Raw genomic sequence first — 21,837 nt, 5'->3', positions numbered from 1 at the left:
GCTAATATTCGTGTCATCAGCTGTTTTGATAAACGGTTGGTATATGTTGCAGCCATTCAGGCAAGATGTGGCTGTAATTATTTGTTTGTTTATGGAATGGTTGTTTAAAATCTAGGGTTTCCAGGCTACCCTTAAAAAACAGAATTATTCCCTTTTTAAAAGAAATGTCCTGTGCTATGTTTTGCGATGATTAGAAAGATTTGTGCGTATTTCCCATAGCACAAAAAAAAAAAAAAACAATACTGTTGTACACTAAATAAATGAATGACAATAAGCAGCTATGACGTCAACCTGCTCCTGGAGTGTGTTGTGGTCACCTAAAAGCTGTTGAGAAGCATCGATAGCAGCCAATTGGTTAAGATCAAACCTAATTCTAAGCTTCTTTTAGCCGCCACCTTAACAATGTCTAACTGGCAGTAAGAGTTGGTTGTTGTGGGGGTTGCATGTGGAGGATGGAGATGTGAAAAAAAACAAAAAAAAAAACAGTTCAGCTAAATAGCTTTGCCAATGGAGGGTTGATTAAAGAGGTTTCTGGTGCAGTCTACCTAATCTGAGAGGAATTTTCCTAAACAAATTGCAAATACATGCTCTAGAGGCCTCATTGTTAATGCATTTTTAAATGTAGCAAAATATTGGACCTTTAGAAAGATAAACTCGGATTTGGATGATTACAAGTCATATGCATGACTGTATGTTGACATAATGATTTTATTTCTTTTAATTTCAAATCATATTTTAGTTATTGTTTATTTTTCAAATGTTTCAATGTTTTCAAAATCCAATTTAATGTGAAGCACACCATAACTGCTACACGAAAAAGGTGCTATATAAATACATTTAACTTACTGTCTCTGCTATTGTTCCATGCATATGTCTTTCTAAAACTTCTTTTATTATTGAATATTTATTTTTTTTGCAGCTTAAATCTAGAGATGCTAACACACTGACAGTTGGGCATGTATTCACAGCACAACATGATGGAAAAGTTATTTGATTAAATATTAAATAACCCAATTGCCTACAATTACACAGCAGATATTATGGTGTCCGGCGGGTGGGCATTGAATACATTTGTGTCCATTGCCTGGAACACAGATCTCTGTTTGTAGCTTCTCCACCCAGGTCTTTTTAGTGACTCCTGTTTCCTCTTCCTTCAGTTGCAGACAATGTGGTCATCAAGAGACCACCACTCCCATTTGAGGAGATCTGGCTGATACATTTACTTTTCTCTTCAGGTCTGGAGGTTCAAAGCAATGCCTGGCTTCAAAGTACAGGGGGTCTGACCGAGCCCTCCAGTCAATGACCAGCTCACACCTTTAATTTGAAATCATCTCAGGCCATGTGATCACAAGCTGATTCCTTATTACAAATTACTCATCAACATTTCTGAGCTCATATTTCTCCAGTGCCTATTGCCACAGGCAATGTGCCGTTCATACAACTGCCTCTGTGCTGCTTCCAATACCAGAGTCTGAATCTTGTTTCCTTAGAGCAGCACAACCTGTTCCTTGCATCGTCAGAGTGTTTTTGGAAGGGAAATATAAGCTTTCATGAAACTCTCCCTAGCTCTGCAGAAGGATTTTCTGGCTTCCACGCTATTATTGCAAGCTCAATTGACCATTTCCCTGTCATCCAATCTGTTTACCAGGGTTCCTTTAAGCATCCTGTGAAGCAGTCTCCAGAAGTCCTCAATGGGTTTTACAGGCATCGCAGCCTCCTGACCAGGTTCACTGTGAAGACTCCTCCTGTTCCCCTACCCCCATCTCCTCTGTTTTTTTCAGACTCAGAAAGGCTTCTAATGTGGACGCTACCAATTCACTAGCCTACCCGCAGACCTCTATCACTGGTTGTGGGGTCCAGACCTGCTTCACAAGCCACCTGACAGAGATGTATTCAGTACTTGTGCTAGAACTATTGCATTTCCTGAGAAAACATTAAAAGTGTTTAATGTCCTTTTACGAAGAAATAAATTATTTAACTGTTACTGATAATTTCAAAAGCTTTCTACTAGGTGAAGGAAAGAAGAAAGTCAATTTTTCATTTCATTTGAAAATCGAGGTTTCACAATCTGGAGAAAAGAGTAGTGAGAAAATGATTTGAAGGTTGCTTGAAATACAGAGTAAGCTTCAAGTTATTTACAATTTGGGATAATTAGTCATCTGTTGATGTTGGTTCATTGTGCTCTATCAATTCTAAAATCAGTGGAGCCCTCTACCAGGGTAGGATAGCATTCATGCTTTCTTCTGCTGTAGTTGAAGCAAATAATGTTTTCTTTTTACTGCAAGAATATCCACCTTCTGATATTGTGAAATGAACCACAACCTGCTTTAATATCCATATTATGACTGTAATAGATTGGCTAACAAACTCACCTGTCCTGAACCTTAAAGGAAAACGACAGACTATTGCCAAAATTAAGATCTGTGACACCAGACCCAACATTACAAATGAGATGAAAGCCTTTGTTAATCATCCCAGCAACCTAGATTGGTCTGGCTATGAATATGAAATAATTGAATAAAATTTCAATGATATTCTATAAACTGTGACAGACCAGCAACTTGTCCTGGGTAAAGACTGCCTTTGCCCTTTGACAAATCAAATAGGCACCAACAATCTAGGGACCCTGAAAAGATAAAGAACCATGAACCAAAAGGTTGGTTTGATATTAATGGTAAGTCCATTGTTTCAGAAGTGTAAGCTATTGGTTGAATGGAAGTAAATCTGCAAAACTATTTCTTCCCCCATTATTGTAAATAATGAATAAGGGCTATCAAGTATTGTACAAGTAATATTAACAACAAGACTGCAATATACAACAAAACTGAAAGAAAATTGACGATCATTTGAAACACATTTTTTATATTGTTAAACATCTCGATTCTATTCTCATTTGTTCAACTCTCAAATGGGTCCCTGTAAATTAAATACATAAATAAATGAATAAAATATTTAAAATCAGGCTTTCTTTTGTCATCTCAAAAATAGATAAAATTGACAATAAAGTATTTCTACTCAGACAGATGCTCACAGAAATTAGCTTACACATTAAATTGTTTTAACACATTTCAGATTTTGGGTTTCTAAAAAGGCATTACGTTGGTGTTAAATAATGATATAAAACCAAAGAAATGAATACCTGCTTCCACAGCTTTCACAGTGATGTTGTGCCAGCCTGCTGTCTCTCGGTCCAAAATTTTTCCTAATGTAATGGCACCTGAATCAGCATCAATGTGGAAGATCATGTCCTGGTCTGATGTTGGATCAATAGAAAACCTGATGCAGAAACAAACACAGAGTTACAGATAGGTATGCAGAAATATAAAACATTAGCATGAAAGTTCACTACATATATGCTGATGAAGATTCTCCATCATTCAGGTAAGTCATTCCAGAAAAGTTAAAAAACAAACCACTGGACTTCCTTTTCCAAGTTTGAAGATGCATCGCTTCCCATCCAGAATTGAGAAAGCTTCCTGGATGTGAAGCGATGCATCTTCAAACTTGGAAAAGGAAGTCCAGTGGTTTGTTTTTTAAACTTTTTAACTTTTTTGGAATGCAATACATTTGGTTTTCCTTTAATTGTACATAATGCCTTGGAATTTCCTAGAAAATGAGTCAATCTACAGTTATACAAGGCTGTGTCTTTCAACTTCTTGTGGTTTTCCTGGTCCAACACACATAATGCACAGTTGTCTGCTAATGACATAACTGTTTCATTCAGGTTTGCTGAAGCAGATACACATCTAAGGCTGGCTTCACACTTACAATATCTGCTCCATCATCAATAGCAAAATGTGCTTTGCAGCATTCCACACTAAATGCATGTATATAAGAAAGACAGACCCACCTCTTATTTTGACATTTTCTGGATCTGCTTTACTCTTTCAGTATCCAACTTTATGTCTGACTCATCTGGGTCTATATAAATTGACTAGTTTTGCTCCGTCAACCGTGGAGAATGGACTCAATCTGTAATTCTGAAGTAAATATTTGACTAGATAGCTTTTTTTGATGGAACAGAAAATGCACGGATGAAGGAGTCTGTGTCAATGAGGGGTAGAGGTTGCAGGAAACCAGCACTTGAGGACAAGAATTTCAATACTGATGGCTTAAAGGAAAGGTAATGATTTTGTGGTACCAATTTTATCCTGCTCAAACCTGGTTTGCTAAATTATTCTGTCCTGCAAACCCAATAAAGACTAAAACAACTAAATTTAATAAATATCCATACAGAATAAAGTAAATATGATTAATATTTTGTTGCTCTGTTTCAGTGAAAATATCTTAAATAATAATGAAATGTAGGACCACTAGCTAAAATATTAGCCTAAATTCAGAAGATTTGTAAAAAAAAAAAAAACAGTTTTAAATGCAATGTTGATAGTGTCACAACATGCTTGAAAGCATTTAATGACACTTTCTAAAAAAAGACAGTGACGGGAAAGTATAAAAGTTTCATCGCACTCTCTGGTAAAACCGTAAATGGATTTTTCCTTCTATGGAGCACTGGCTGCTCTCTCAACACTGGCAAGTAAACAGAAATGCACTGAAAGGTTCCTTTGTTCTTATCCCTTCTCCCTGGCCACACACACAGACTCACAAACACAAACCAGACAAAGACGTACACATGCAGATGGCTGTCTTCAGCTCCCATAAACCAAAAAAGAAAAAGAAAAAAAGAAACTATGGGCTCTATTAGCTCTTATGTTTTCTGACAAATCTGCAAGTAGCATTCTCTTGGTCATACTTGAGGTGAGGATAGTTTTTGTGGATATGAAAGGAAATGTATGGTAACCCACAGTGGGATAAAAACAAGAACTTTGTTTCTTAACTAGTTCATAAAATATTAAGGTCTAAGGGAATCATTTAATTTTTGTACTTTATTCATATACTATATTAATTGTAACTAAATGAAACAGAGAATCTTAAATTAGAATAGCTGCTTTCGGCCAAGTTTTTTCCTTTCCTTTACACAAGAATTATTTTCTATGTTAATAGTTCATTAATCTATGGTTAGGATTACTGTAAATGCAACCAAATGTATCTCTGTGATTTGTCTTTTTAGACAATTAAGTTCCCTCTGCCACATTTAAAACTCTCTAAAATCACAAAATGACGAATAAACAATAATAAAGCGTTAGCAATATAAAATGACTGAACCAATCATGTTTTCCTTTTGTTTTCCCATAACGGGAATCGTCTTTTCGTCCGATCATGCAATAAGAGTTCAAATGGCAAGCACATGAATCATCTTGGAAAAACCTGGTAGTTGATCTTAATAACATATTGATTAGTGATTACAATTGCAAACGTAAACGTTTTTCAGCTTCAATCCAATGAAATGTACTGTACATTTGGAGAATGTCAGTGTGTGTTTTATCACATGGGGAAAGTGCCAACATTGTATTCTAACGGTCTGGAGCAAAAGTGACCTGCTTTTTTAACGAGGGGCCCTTTTTAAAAAAAAAAAAAAAGAAAAAAAAAAAAGAACTCCCTTACTGTCTTTATATTAGGCAAGAGGTTAGATAGTTTTGACCAGAAGAGCAAGATTTTAATACCCACTGTTCAGAGCTTTCTATTTTTAAGCTTTCTGTCACTCCAATAGTATTTGATATTTTTCTTAAAATAAAATACCTTTGTGCAACCTTTTTTTTTTTTCCTTTTCAGACAATGTAGTCTTGTGGTCACATGATTGAGTTGAGTATGAAGGTGGTGGCTGCCTAACACCAAACTGGAGATAATGCAATTTACAAACCTCCCTTGTGAGTTAATTTATAATTTACTGTTCCTTTTATCCAACACATCAACTCACCAGTGTACTCAACAACAACCCTTATACATTTAGCTGGAGGCACTTTAGGCAGTGTTGCTATCGGGTTGTGCTCTAGTACACATAGAACAATGGGTGTCATGCATTTTTAATCAAGAGGATGTTCCCTGTGTGATGGTTTATTTTTTTGGGAAGATTCCCATACAGCCCTTTCCACAGCCTCTCCTCACTTTACAATTTTATTTCAAAGGACATAGAATCCAAAGATGTGGAACTTGTTTACTTTCTGCAATCGGCCAAGAAACTTAATTCCTATTTTGTCCTTGTATATTACCAGGAATAATTAAAATTGTGTTTGCCTTTTCATAAATCAAGTATCTCTGTATGCCAGCTAATGAATGACACTACTTTAAATTGAAGCTATACCCTTTTCAGCAAGTACTATAATATCTAACATGATAATGATAACAATTCACTTTATTTAAAGGAGCATAGCACAAGTTCAAGAGTTATTGTAGAAGTTTGCACCCTCATGCGACAAGTTGAAATTGCATGAGTGCTGTGTACACGCATTGGAGAACAGAGAAAACCGTGCAGTCTGCCAGTACAACTGCACAGGCCTTTTGTTTAAAGATATTAAATAATCTGGGTCGAAGTTATACATACTGAAGTTATTTTGATTTGAATGTTATACCTTCTTAGCAGAAAGAGTGCCATTCCCAAGGCAGATCTGAGCTCCCTCCTGGTAAAAAGCTTCCCCAATATTTACCATCTGTCATGATCTTGGGACTGATGGCTGGCTTAATTGCTCATTCCATTCACCTGTCTAACTCTGCCCGGTTGCTCATTACCGCTCATCTGTTCAACCTGCTTCTGCCTCTGTTTAATGTACTTGCATCCAGCTCTCAGGGCCAGATTATCTTTTTTCTCATTCTCACTGGCTAGTGGTGAGAGGATATTTTAGTGTATCATAGTGTTTCCGATTTCCTGATCCTGACCTGATCTGCCACTCATCCAATGAGCGTCCCTGTTCCTGTCTGATCTCAGTGGAGAAAGTGTTTTTTAGCGTGCCATATTGTTTCTGATTTCCTGATCCTGACCTGTTCTGCCTCTCAACCACTGAGTGTGCCTGTTCCAGATTAATGACTCCGTCAGATTATCATAGTTACTAACCTGTGTTTTTCTCCAACTGAGATACAGTGATAGACGCTCTAGCCGCCGATACCATCAATCCACAGCCGTTTTTAAATAAACACTTTGAATCATCCCACTCTCTGTCTTGCTTTGAATACTGGGTCCTTCTGTCCTGTGTCTTGACAACTTTGTTTTGATCTATCGCAGGACAGACTTATCTGGTTCTTTTTGTCATGCAAGAAAAAAACGTTTTTTTTGTATTTGAGTGGAGTATGCGATGGAGTTTGAGATGCACTTGTGGTTGGTCTTTTTTTTACCCATCTTTAGAAAGCTTTTCCCCTGTTATCTCACTGTAGCTGTCATTTAACATAGCCAAGTGAATAAGAGTGCAAAGCACATCAAACCCACATACACAACCAGAAATTCAACCCAAATCACTCTCTCATGCACTGACTAAAATGCACTATATAGAGGCAACAAGCATTAAATATAGGAAAGCTCTTTTTTATGTTGGGTAATTGTAAGGGCATTTATGGGAAAAAATAAAAAATTCAAACTTAAGCAATGCAACTTTAAAGGGGGATAGTGTACAGCACAAACATATCAACCTCTGTAGTCTCTTATGACTTATTGAGATGTGTAGTATGTGTCACACTTTTATTTCTATCAAAACTAAGTTCCAGAAAAGGTAATGTGCGATTCTTAGTATGGTTGTTCTGGGTGAATTTTGTACTTATTTTGTATTCTAAGTACTTGGAATTCAGATTTTTTTCAAGGTGAAAGTTTAAAGATACAATAATTAGATGGAATCTCGAGTGTGAAAAAACTATGTCAATAAAATTGAAGTGAACCGTTAACGAGTCTAAAATGTTCTTGTACATTGCCAACCCTTTAGGTATGAATATAGGCAGAATTCTTCAAACTATGAAATATCAAATTATTTACCACTGTTGAAATTTGCATCATCACTTCCATACCTTACAGGTTTGTTTGCCACATCTGGATCCCTGGCTGTGACAATACCAACGAGTGATCCGACTTTAGCATCTTCCTGGACTTCCATGACAGCACCTTCTGCCGGTTGAAAGATTGGTGGCTCATCAATATCCGACACACTGACCCGAACAATTGTCTGATCTCGGAATGATCCCAGGTCAACAAAGCGAGGATCAACATGTTTATTTACAGCCTCTACGACAACATTGTGGGTCCTCTTGCTCTCAAAGTCCAATGGCTGAAAAAGAACCAAATTACATAAATAGGGTAAATGGCTACATATATCATTTAGAGTAAAATATTCTGAAAATGCCCTTTTGCATTTTTTGACACCTTGTGTTAAGAGGTGTAAAAAGCCTTAAAACCAATGAATGTCTAATTGCAGTAATATGTTCATTTACTGTCTGATAAACTGTACTAAATGAAATTTTGTTTTGTATACACTCCATGTATACAGAATTGCAATAAAAGTTGTCTAAGTCAAAAGCCAAAATCATTCTTAATAAAACAAACCTTTGCTTCAAACAAATTTATTCATTTTAAATAAGTCATTATTAACAACTTGATTGAACACAAAATCATTGATAGTCCAGCTGTCAACACTGTTTTAGTCAATAAGACACCAACAAGTCAGCTATACTGTAACATTTTTGGAGATACAAAGAGAAGGATTGTTTATTATTTTTCATGATGCATTGAACACATCACATAATTCAGTGTTTTAGGACATCCAGTCTCAGATTTCATGAAAAAAGTTGTCAGGTCTTCAGGAGAAACTCATCAGGATTTAGGTTTTTTGGGAATGGCTTAGGTTCTTTTTTATTCAGTGAAATCTTGACCAACGCAGCAGATATTTGACATCTAACATCCCTTCATTTCTTGTGATTCATTGCACGTCAAATTTTGTTAAATTCTGACAACAATAAAGGTAAACAATGGCAAAAATTGAGATTAAAAACGGATGTATTACACTATGCACTAAAATAAACTGTAGATGCTTTAGCAGAAAATGTAACTTTGATAAACTCAAACGTTTGCTTGGTTCGTCAAGATTTTACAGAATAAAAAAAATAATAATCTGTTTGCGGATACGTGAGACGGTGTCACGTATCCGCAAACAAAATATTATTATTTTAGGTCTCACTGAGACCTAAAACTGTATTCCTAAGACGTGAGAATTGTTTATTTTCAAGACAACTATTTGTACAGAAACTTCACTTTTTTTTTTGAGAGCTGGCAACATTTTTCATAAACTTAGACATGAGGGCTTTTTTTAGTTTAATTTTTTTGTTTTAAAACCTTCTAAGATTTCCTGAGACCAGAGGATGTCCTAAACTGTCCTAAACTCATATTTGATAATTTCACAGTAAACAAACACGTGTATCCCAGCATGAAGGTGCTATAATGCTTAAATGTCAACCCTGCACAATTTGCATGGATATACAGTCTCTGAGAAAAAATTAGGTACACTGACTTCTATCTTTATAACCAATGGGGAATTAGTTGTAAGTCTACATATAATCACAAATTGTATGGAAATATTTTATGAAGGTTACTTGGTGTTGGTTTAACCCTAAGTTAATAATTTACAATGAAAAGCAAGGCAATGATGTACAGAAATAGAAATGATCATTTATTGAACTTTATTGATCTCACATTTAAGATTTTTAACTCTGCATTTAACCCATCCCCTTGGGGAGTAGTAGGCTGCCATTGTGCGGCGCCCGGGGAGAAATCGGGGGTTAAGTGTCTTGCTCAGGAACCCAGAGTGGAGGGATTGGAATTCAAACCGGGTACTTGACACCTTCTAACAGTACGAGCACACTGTTTTAACCCACTAGACCAACACTCCCCCTGACTTTAACAAAACAATGTGATTTAGAATCTGTAGTTTTAAGTATACATGGACTATGTTTTACTGCAGTGGTCAACTGTTCTGGAGATATAGAACTTAATATTTAATAAAACTACTTATGGTAGTTTTTCAAAACGCTGTTTAGCATTGCAACACAACAAAGACTATTTTTCAAGAAAAACATAATCGTATCTCATCTAAACTTGCAGTTTATATTAAAAAACACATAGTTTAGAAAACCTTACTGTAAACCTTTGCATACACTTCTTAAAGATGAGCTAACACCCTTTTTTGTTTTTTCAGTGTCACAATCACTGGATCCATCTTCAGCCAATTGTCAGTTGCTATACCTTTACATTACCACCCAGCTAGGATATTGAAAATATAATCAGTTGCAGCTTTACTGGAACACCACTGTCAGCATCCTCACTAAAACAAAGAAAGAAGAGCAGAAACTGGGATGATGGGTGCATCGTCCCAGTTCTCAAATTCGGACAAACTTCTATGTATCTCAGAGTTGATGTTAAAATGTTTCTCTACTTTAAGTTTCTAAATCACAGAATAGCTTAGCACTAAAATATGTTCATGTTTTATTTCCAAATCATACAATTCTTCTGGGTAAAATCCGGTTGAAGTCAAAACCAAAAAGCAGGAATCATGCTCTTCATGCTCCACTAATCTTGAACAAAGTTGCAGACTTTTTTTAGATGATTTCTTTTTATATCAATGTTGAAACCTATTTGTTCAAATGTGTCTTTGACTATTGTATTTAAACTATTTACTGAAATATTATTCATTTTTGTAAAGAGTTTAACTCTTCTTTACCCTCCTTTATGCCACTGAAACAAAAACTTCTGAACATGGAGAAAAAATGTTACATTTTACTTTTAATGTTGGAAAAAAGTGATAATAAGTACCGTAATACAAAAATATACCTCTGTTTTAACGCATTTTCCCATCTTCATTTAGCCAGTGTTATAATTTACAGACAGATTAAGAAAGATTCCTACATCCTTGCTGGCACTGGGTGAGTTGAATGGTAAAAATTCTGTTACTACCCCTCTTAAGCTATTTGACCATTGCTTGTACTGCAGTTCATTTTTCCCTTCAGGTACTGCTCCCTGAAAAATCGCTGATCTTGTTCAAAGTTAATGGTTTTATAGCAAAAAGAAAACCCTGAAGTGAACATTTAATACCAATTATAACTGGTATTGTTCCATAATATATTGAATGCTGTCTAGGCTACTGTCCTGATTTGCAGTTATCTATTATCCTTTCGAGCAATAATTAGTTTATATTGATTTGTTTTAGGAAGTTGCTTTTATTTTATTAATATGAGGAAAATGTGTACAGTGTATATCATTAATGTCTTTAACTTATAAACAAAATTTTAAAGCAATTTGGTGCTTGTTAGCATTTACATCTAATGGCTAATAACCTTACTTCATCTATTTCCAGTGCTACAATTTTCTCACAAATATTACGTATTTTAATTAAAAAAGATACACCAGAGGTGAATTGATAGCAGACCCTGAAAAAAACAACAATCCGATTGGATAAAAATGAACCTTTGGTCCTGTTATATATTGTGTGTAACACACATTACAAGAAATCATGTACAATAATAAATAATTAATACATTGTTTATTTGGATCACATGTCTTGCAATTCCTTATTTATTTATGGCAAAATTCAGACAGTTTCTCTAAAAAGGAAAGTGGTATCAGTAAGCAGATAACACCGCAGTAGAACTGCTCTAATTCAGTTGTACCTTTTTAATGGAGACGACAGCTTCCTGTGTCTCCACATCTGTGGTGACCTTGAAAAGATCTCCTCCCTCTTTGATCAGATAGCTCATATCTGTGTTGTCTCCCATGTCTGCATCTGTAGCAATGACGCATCCAACCGGTGTCGCCACAGCTGCCCCTTCTGACACCGAAAACTGGTACATCTCTAGTAAATTGAGGAGGTGGCCGGAGGGAGAAAGCATGGACAGTTCAAACAAGCCATTGAAAGATGGAGTTATATAAAACACCACATAGAAGTGAAAGGGGAAAATATCACAGAGATGAAGAGAAAAGCACCAGGATAAGGAGAGTTAGATGTCCATAGTATTACAATAGGAAGTAGTGGAGGGGGTTAAATAATTCTACATGCACAAGGAACATAACTAAAAAAGGAAATAAGATCATGAAAAAGAATGTATCAAGCATTCATTTTAAATAACATCCAACTTAATCCTATACTAAATTTAAGCATTTTCCCTATATCTGCTGTTAGATATCATTTTGGAGCGAAAAGCTTTATACATTTGCAAGACTAAACCCAATGGCCTTCTTGAAATGACAGAAGCGGGATAGAAAAATGTGTAGGATCTACCATAAATCATTATCAACTAGATAAACAGCATGAAGATGAAACGCTATTGTTACAGGAACAGAAATGTGTGATTATGTCCTTATATACACCATATGTCATCCTCTTACGTGACTGATTTATAGAACACTATGCCAGATTCTGTGTCCCAACATCCTGCAGTGGAGGTACTATAATTCTGCAGGGCTTATCACTCTGGCTGAGTAAATATGATTTACTGAGATGAAAAAGAGATTCGTACACAAATATGAAAAGGTGTGTGGAAACATATCACTCACTGTCAAAAACACTGCTTGCACACTGGCTTAATCAAATGTACTACTGTTTATAAGGTTACAGTGTTACTTTATCATCAAAACACACAGAAAGAGCTAAAATAGGTACCATAAATTAAATAAAAATTTCTTTGTCCTCAAAGACTTGGCATTGAAGATGACATATGTATATTAGATAACTGTAATGCTTCTACAAAAATGCAATATATGAGACTGTGACATCTAATCAGACATCAGTTTTATAGGCATTTTATGTCCAAATTAATCACAAAAAACGTGTAGTTTTTAAGCATGGGGTACATAGATTTTTTTTAAATTTTGTTCAGAAATAAAGTAGTCACTCCCTTTGATATGATAAGTCAGACAAAATTCAGTGCATAAGGAATCTGTTAAAAGTAGAAATATAATTTGCATCCTCTAAATACAGCTAATCCCTAAATTATTCATAGAAAAGCAAACCTTTGATTACTCCATCATTTGTCATCTGACTGGAAATAATAATGTTTTGGAGAGTTTGCCAAAAGGCTTGTACTGTAGGAGATAAAAACAATAACTTTTGAAAATGGCTTCTGGTCAGATGAGACCACAAGGCCAACATGATGAAAGCTATGTGGAGAAAAAACTAACACTGCTCTAAATTCTGAACACACACTCCCAAATCATGAGGACAAATTTTGGATTTTATAGTCTCACAAAAAAGGAAACTGTTCAATGAGTATTTCTCAGGGTCTTCTACGTGCTTTGCCTAAAAATTATTTCAAACTGACAGTGACTCGGGTCAGTTCCCCATATTTCATAGACTGCTTTGTTGTGGGATAGAATAGTCTGTAATATTAATTTAAGAGATTTTCTTTGGTTGTTTGAAGGCCACTTATGAAGCTACCTATCGGTGTCTATTACCTGCAGGTTTGAATGTTATTTGTCTTTTTATTCTGCTCTTGTTTCTCTCTTCACTCAGCCATTTCCAACTGCTTTCTTTTCTCCACCTACGTGACCATCACTTTTTAAGTCTAAAGTAAGAGAATGTGCGAGAAACACTCACTCTGTGGAAAGCGTGGTGGGTTGTCATTAACGTCTGTGATAACTATGGTCACCGTGGTGGAGCCTGAGAGACCACCCATTTGGCCAGCCATGTCTGTTGCCTTGACAACCAACTCATAACGATCCTGTGTCTCCCGGTCTAAATCCGCAACTGCTGTCATGATTATTCCTAATGATCGAGAGAGTTTGAAAACAAAAGGGAGAGAAGAAGTTAGTCGGCGAGGCCATGAGAGGTTACAGCACTTGTTAGGTTAAGCAATATCATATTACATTTACTCTGTTAATCTAAATAACAGCTTCTGATCACTTTCTAATTTAAGGAAAAAAGGGGGAAATCTTTGGAAATTAAAAGACTGAGAAACCAACATTTGTGCCTTTGTAGAAGAGAAAGTGTCTGTGTCTCACAAAATAAAAGTGATTTAATTTTATACTGTTTGTAAACCTCTGCTTAAAGATATAAAGCACCATTCATCATACAAAACTCGTCTTCCCTCTCTGTGTTAATCCAAGTTAGAAGTAATGAAAACTTGGCAGAGTATATGCTTTTGATAACTCAACCTGAATAAACATTGACACTTCAAAGGTAGACAGAGGTAAAGGGTAAACAGAGATTTTTGTGATGTATCTAGACCTCCTCCCGGAAGGTGCAATAAGGTTAAGCATATGTTAAAAAAAAAGTATTATGTGCTGAAAATTACTGGTTGTTAAAACAGTGGTGATAATATTTTTAAATGAAAATTTAAAAGGTTCAACCTAGAATATGAACATCAAGAGGAGTCCCATTTTTTCCAGAATGTGCCTTTAATCTTGCATTGTTTCTGAAGCAACAAACCTCTGCTGGCTGTGAGGCTGGGTTGCTTTCCAGAACCAATAAGACAATCTCTGCTCATTTGACCTGCTCAGCAAAGTATTAACCCAGGAATTCCATTAACAATTCTCCACATCCTGTTTAAAAAATTAAATGGACAAAAATTAATGGATGAAGGGATTATTAAATAGAGTGTTCACTAAATCCTCATCCTTGTCACTATACAAATGTGTATAATTTTTCATGCTTGAAAGAGTCTGGGACTTAAACTCATATTTCAAACATCTCAAGAGGCTTCTATCATCCTTAAGCAGAATATATATATATATATATATATATATATATATATATATATATATATATATATATATATATATATATATATATATATATATATATATATATATATATATATATATATATATATATATATATATATATATATATATATATATATAAATTATTACCAGAGACCAAGACTCAAACTCACTGCGGATCCAGACATTTGAATTGAGAAAGCTTCCTGGAGAGGTGGCGAAACGTCTTCAAATCTTGGAAACCAAGTCCAGTGGATATTTTTTTGAATTTTTACGGAATTAATATAAACTTATTTATGGACCGGAAATACTTTGGTGAATTTTGTACTGTGCATGTGTGGATCTTGTGTGCTTGCGTGAATCGTTCTGTGCATGTGTGGATCCTGTTCTGTGCATGTCTGATTCACATATTTGTATTTGTGAAAATTGAGACTGATCTACCGCTATAGATCTCTATCCCCTAACAAAGATCTAGGACATCAATTCCTTAAAAAAATTAAATAAGAAAATCCCTAAGGGAAAGCCAATTAATTAACTACTTTTTTCATTAAAATAATGCTTGTTTAAATGGTAAATATATATTTTTTTTCTTCGGTAAAAAATAGCATTTGATCTAAATTTAAAAAACTCAACTGCAAGTATTCTCAACTTGACAATCTTGGTCCGAGATTAAAAAAGTTTAAAAAAGCACCACTAAGCCGGAACCCTTAATGGTTATGGAAAAGCATCTTTTAAAGAAAAGTGCAATGCACTTTAAAAAAGTATATTAAGATCCAGCTATTATGATTTATTGGTGGTTGACTTACATTTTGTTTTAAGTCGGTGTGCAACTTTTTTTTTTCTTTTTATAGTACAGCACCTGCACAATTCCTCTTAACAAGTAAGACTAATGGAGCAGACATGGTGTCTCAAGTGGTTATTTTCCATTTTCCCCCAATTTCTCATTGAAATTTAGTATACGGCGCCGGGATATGTGACACAGCTTGAATTTATTTATTTTTAAACATGTTTGTGAGCTACTTCTTTTCATTTTTGGGCATTTCATTATTAATATGAAAGCTGTTTCACCCTTGTGTGGATTGTAAAAAATTATTCATAAATCAGTCTATAAAAGTATGAACAAACTGCTGTGCAAGTAATTCAGTTTTTCTGTAAATTTGAGCTGCTGTTTGTGGTATTTGTAGGAATTAGATCACTTAAGCCATAAGAATTAGGGTGAGGTGTGAAAATGTGAGATTTTTAACTTAACTACATTTTGCTGAGTAGAAATGTGCATGTGGACCCTCCTCATGTAAATCTTATTTATTAAATGTTATTTTTAGAATCAGAATACACTTGAGCTGCCAGCTGTAAAAGCCAGTGGTTCTTGCATGCTCCTTTTTAATCACACTACACAGTTGAGAGCATATGTGAGAAACATGAGGCAAAACAAACCAGCAGTATAAATATGCAAAAACCTAAGTTTCTGAGGCTCATTATTTTAATAGTGTTATAACTCTTTACAACTAAAATACATTTTTTGGCCCTAAACTGTGCCTACATAAATGCTAAAGCATTTAAGCTCCTCTGCAGACAGGCTCAATGTGAGACCATGTCACGTTTGGCCTGCTGCCCCTACTGTATTTTATGGTTTAGTTGCAATAAAATTAATAATATATAGGGCCAGAATAAAAGCATGCCAAAGCCATCCTGAACAGCATTAAAACCTGCCTGTGGTGGTAAGAGCACAATCATGCCTGAAAAGTTAATAGAAAAAGCATGTAGGAAATATAGAGCTAGAAATTTAGAGCTTTGTAATAGCAGGAAAGCATTTAAAATCAGCCTGTATGGATGTGGTAGTAACAGTGATGTGGTAGTGAGAACTGACTCCTGAAAAAGGTTGGATCTCTGCTGGTTCATTTCAATAAGGAATTTGCATGTTCTCCTTGTGCATGCGTGGGTTTTCTCAGGATATTTCTCCTCCCACAGTCCAACAACATAAGAGCTAACTTGAGTTTTTAAATTGACCTATACTGTGGTTATGTATGTATAGTTGATGACATCTGTGTGTCTGTGTTTAACCCGTGGCAGACCCACTGCATCTCATTACTTTAACTTATACCTCCAAGGTTGACAGGTGTAGAGAATATATATATATATATATATATATATATATATATATATATATATATATATATATATATATATATATATATATATATATATATATATATATATATATATATATATATATATATATATATATATATATATTTACAGCCCTTCTTAGCACAATGAAAGAAGAAATAATCACTTCTTTTATATATTCAGCTTTCTAATCTCATTAGAGAAATTGAGGGTCTAATCCCATGTTCTTACAGCTGTTCTGCAATTTGGACGTTTATAGCCAATATAAAAATTGAAAAGAGGCAGTTTTAAGACTGAGATGTCAGCTTCCCTTTTATGGCAGTCAAAGTGACATTATTTTGGCCTTTGTCTGCATAGAAAGTGAGGATTCATACATAGTGTACTGCTGCACGTACATTTTCATAGGTAGTTCCATTTTGCTTTGATGTTACAATGCACAAATGTGATGTACACAAAAAACCGAAACAGCTGGTTTATTCTTATTTAAAATAAAAATACAAAAATAACAGAGCCTCTTATTTGAAAAACAAAAGTTTCATAAAGTAATCCTTGTCTTTCCAACATAATAGGGACAGCCAGCAACAGACAGCCTGCTATTATTTTTTAATTGATCATCTATTTTTATTGTGAATTCTGCAAGTCTACTCTTCATATTTACCTTCCTTTTACCGTTACCCTGTCACTTAACAGCCAGGAACATTCTAGTCATATCTAATCTATGTACACAATGTTCTTCGGAGTTTGGAGATATGATAGTTTGATACTACCAATGATAGAACAAGGAACTGGAACAAACCATCCAATCTCCCCGCTTATCCCACCAAGGTAGAGTAATTTATCATCCAGGCACCCAGGTGGACCAAATCAAAGCAGTGAACCCCCAAAAAAGGAATCATTAAGACTCCAATGTTTTCCCCTTGGGATGGTATACCAACGGAACACCATTGCAAAGGTTCAACTGCAAGTCTGTGTAGGCCATGTTATAATGTTCTATAAGCTCTGTGCCTCCAGGGAAATGGTTGGTTCTTCATATATAGGTGTGAGGAAATGTATTATCAGCTCAATATGAATGCAGAAATATGGTCAGCAATATAAAACACCACATTTATGTGTTTTACATTATGCAATTTTACTTTTTCTGCTGTTCTTTTTTTATGTTATTCTTTAGTTGATATCCTGATTTCTAAAATATTTTTCTTTAATCTGTAGTGTTCTATTTGTAGCAGATAATTTTATTGGGAGCTTTAGGATAATACAACTTGTCATTTACTTAGGCGGTTGGGCAAAAAATAGTTTTTAAAGGCACAACTTTAAGACAAAATCTCAATGCATATCATATGTTTAAAATGAAGAGGTAATGAAAAAGTCAAAAAAGTGAAATAAAGAAATGTACTGTAATGTATAGTTTGTTTGTTTTTTACTATATCAGTTGCAGTCCTGTCAGTGTTTATTTCTGACCCTCTTTATCATACTCTTTTCTTTGATTTTTACTTTTTGCAGCTACGGTAATCATATATATTTGAACGCATCGATAAATGCCTATCACAACTATGCCTATGAAATTGAAATGATAACAAGAATTTATTTGTTTGAATTTGGATTTTAAATCTGAAGAAGATAACAGTTTTTGGGAAAATATGTACCTAAGAGTCTTGGATGGAGAGAAAAGAAACACCGACTCCCAACTTTCAAACCTGGAGATCCTGAAACTGTTAAAGGTACATTTTCTTTTTATAACTTTTAGCTCGTTATTAAGTTCAACCAACCAAATATCTAAAGCAGAGCACAGAAGAGTTTATATCACACTTAATGGGGCATACACTTTTAAAGGGGGCTAAACATTGAAATCCTCAAACAAATTTCATTACATGTAAGGAAACATCAATATGATTTTTGGCAACTGTGAAATAACCATTTGTTTTGTTTTGGGGTTTTTTTTTTGTCATCAGTGTGTTCTACTGTGTTTTTTCTTTTTTTGTGGGTGTGACATATAAACTGACTATTCATTTGGAAAGTAAGTTATACCAACACTGTAAAATAATGCAAGACCAATTGAAATTATGGTTTATGTAATTATATTCTCCATTTTGATTGGTAAAGAGATGTCCTAAAAGACCAGGCAGCAAATTATATAACTTTTAGTTTCTTTAGATTTCTCTTACCTGTATGTCTATCAACGGTGAAAAACTTTTCTCCATCAAGTACACTGTACACAACTCTGGCACTACTACCATATGTAGGGTCATCAGCATCTGATGCAGTAACCTTCATGACAGATGTTCCTGTAGAAGAGATAAAACATAAAATAAGAATAAATACAGCAAGGAAAAGTCCAGAGCCAGACTTTCACAGGGGACTAGTCCTGGAATCCCAAGTCAGTGTTGGCCGGAGTCAAAGTTGTTTTAAATTTGACAGAAAAATGAAAGACTGGGAACTTCTGAACTCACAAGTGAAGCATAACTCTTCAGCGTGGACAGAAATGACTAAAGCTTAATTCAGCAAAAGTCAGAAAGGGGGAACCACCAGAGTTAAGCAAATATTGTGAGCTAAAAGGGTAATCTTTTAGCAAAACTGAAAAGTAATATATCGTCAGGTTTGTGCACTTACCAGCATTTGCATTTATACATAGTCTCTACTCTTGTAGAGACTGATGGGGATCCTTAAATAAATGAATAAAAGAAATACATATTTAATATTTTCCAGATTAATACGTAGTTGTGTGGGCTGTGGCAGGAATAAAATACTTCAACCTTTATGCACATAATTTTCCTTATTAGTAAATTAAAATTTCAAATGATCTGTTTTTGTGACCTCAGAAAGTCCCAACATTACTAAGATTTTTTTTCTTTCATTGGTGCAGACTGTCTAACCGAGGACAGGAAACATGGAGTTCTACACTCGACATTACATCTTCAAAGACTCTTACAAGCCTCACAAATTTGGATCAAACAACATCTGATTAATAGCATTTGGACAAAAGACAAAATACAGAACATTTTATTCATGACATAGTGTTGTGGAGTTATATATAAGTCATTCCTTTACACTCTCTATTTTTGTCTCCAGTGTGCAAGAACAAGCCTCTAACCAGATATGCAGGCATATCGTCCCATTTAGTCACACATTTTAGATAAATCTCGGCCTACAGCTTTGAAAACTTTAGGCTCGTAATTAGAAGGGTGAGAAATGACTGCATGTTTGCTTCCCATCTGTGCACATTTGTTTGCCTCTATAAATATATTTGTTAAAATAAAGAGTAAGGTAAAAAGAGGTAAAATGGATGATGTTTGTAGATGTCACAGGTCTTAAAGGACACAGAGTCCGTCTCTGTCTCCAATCATCTGGCAAATGCTATGGGTAATTACTGGCAGCAGGTGTTATCCAATAAAGGTCACCACTGTAGCCCGTCTCACAGCCCTGTCATGCTACTGTCCAGCTACATAATGACCATATGCTAATGATGCTAATTAGCAGGAAGTGTCAGGGCCGTGTTTGTTTCCTGTCATTGAAAGGAGTTCATAAGGGTGGGGCGTGGGGGTGTTAAGGGGAGCGGATTACCATTAAGGTCAAGCAAGCCATTAAGTGGTATGCCTCGGACTTCCATACGAAGATGCCTCTCGGACTGCTCTTTTTTTACCTTACAGTAGTGGGATTAAAGCTGACCAGCTAACATGTTGTCCTGCATAATTTTTTACTGTAAATGCATCTTAAGATTTCAGTTACATTTCGTATTACAGTGCAGAATAAATACATAATACTGCACATAGGTGGGCCAGAAAGAGGTTTTAATTAATTTTGCAAAATGAATAACTTTTTTCATTACCCATTACACACAAGAGAAAGAGCCGAAATCGCTTTGAAATATAAGGATGGAAATAAGAGGCATTAGAGCTGTGAGATTAGTGAGATATTATTCTCTAAAAAAAAATGCGACCATGAAAGGCACATTTTTTTCAAACTCTGAGAAAAAAAAATCATATATTTCCGTCTTTTTTTTATTTTGCTGATTAGCCATGCTGCTGTGAGTGTAGCCATGCCATTTTATTCATGGGATTCCTTGCTTATCTTAAGTCGCCCCAGGTAACACCCAGTTACACATCTAGGTGTTCCTGCACACTGCTGGAAGCAACATCAGATCGTTTGAAAGACCTATAGAAATGCAAATGAATCGTTAATGTGTTTATATTAACTGGAGGAGGAAATGAGATTGCCTCTTGGATATTAATTTACTTTTTGGCTTGCAAGAAAATTTTCTGTGGGAAAAGTCATTACTTAAAGATTCTGCTGGCATCACTGATGCAGATGAAAGTACTGATGAACTTGTGTAAACTCATTTACAAAAGTAAAAATTAAGTATTTAAGTATAATGATCATTTAATATACAGCCAGTAAAGACATTTGTTGTGGATTCACTTTGGAAAGGTTTGTTTTTCTCCAGCCAATGAATCCTAAATTGCTCTTAGAGTAATACTCATTTAGGCTATAGTATAATGACAAAATAAAATAAAACCAAGACAAATATTTCTTTCACCATTTGTTTACACACAGTACCGCTATATGTGTTTTAGTTTTGATATGACAGAATAAAATATGTTAAACGACTATACATCATTGGAAATGTTATATGGATGAATATGACAATGAGTAAATATTGTTTGTATTGTAATTGTATTTCATTAGTGAACAAGAATAAAAGCCTTAACCTGAAGAGGATAATATAGTACACGGTATTACTTGAAAAAGAAAAAAAAAAACAATAAAACAATGGGGTTGGACTTTACTAAATAACCTGGTCACTATTTTTACATTTGTAAAACACACATACATACATGGTCGATCCATTATTTTGAAACATTTTAATGCATATTAACGCAATTAACTGCATACATACAACGATCCCCAGGTGTAGCCTTTGTCCCTGCTGTTTTTCTTGTACTTGCAAATCTGACGCACAATCAGCATCACAGGTGTTTGTCCACTGGGGATATTCAAGCTCAAAAACCCTGATGGCTCACAACAAATATGAGTTTTGAAGCAAAGTGTACTTAGAAAACACCTCAAATCAGTATGGACATCTAAGCACTAGATATCTGATCAGTGGGGGCAGTTAGGAAGGAGCCAGGACCAGGAACAGG

At 35.0% G+C, this 21,837-nt stretch overlaps 1 protein-coding gene across 3 annotated transcripts in view; it reads right to left on the bottom strand.

Moving 5' to 3' along the window:
• LOC119796177 (cadherin-22) overlaps positions 1-21,837 on the bottom strand; it is a 226,656-nt gene that overhangs the window by 55,891 nt on the left and 148,928 nt on the right. For all 3 annotated transcript variants that reach the window (XM_038304725.1, XM_038304645.1, XM_038304799.1), the window contains 5 exons: positions 18,865-18,984; positions 13,452-13,619; positions 11,530-11,711; positions 7,885-8,141; positions 3,140-3,276 (listed from right to left, as the gene is read on the bottom strand). In XM_038304725.1, coding sequence (XP_038160653.1) covers positions 3,140-3,276; positions 7,885-8,141; positions 11,530-11,711; positions 13,452-13,619; positions 18,865-18,984 — 864 coding nt within the window. The remainder of the gene's footprint in view (positions 1-3,139; positions 3,277-7,884; positions 8,142-11,529; positions 11,712-13,451; positions 13,620-18,864; positions 18,985-21,837) is intronic.

The sequence above is a fragment of the Cyprinodon tularosa genome, unplaced genomic scaffold, assembly GCF_016077235.1.
Source record: "Cyprinodon tularosa strain WSP-4 unplaced genomic scaffold, ASM1607723v1 ctg10, whole genome shotgun sequence".
NCBI lineage: Eukaryota > Metazoa > Chordata > Actinopteri > Cyprinodontiformes > Cyprinodontidae > Cyprinodon > Cyprinodon tularosa.
This window is presented reverse-complemented; position numbering and strand designations above follow the sequence as displayed.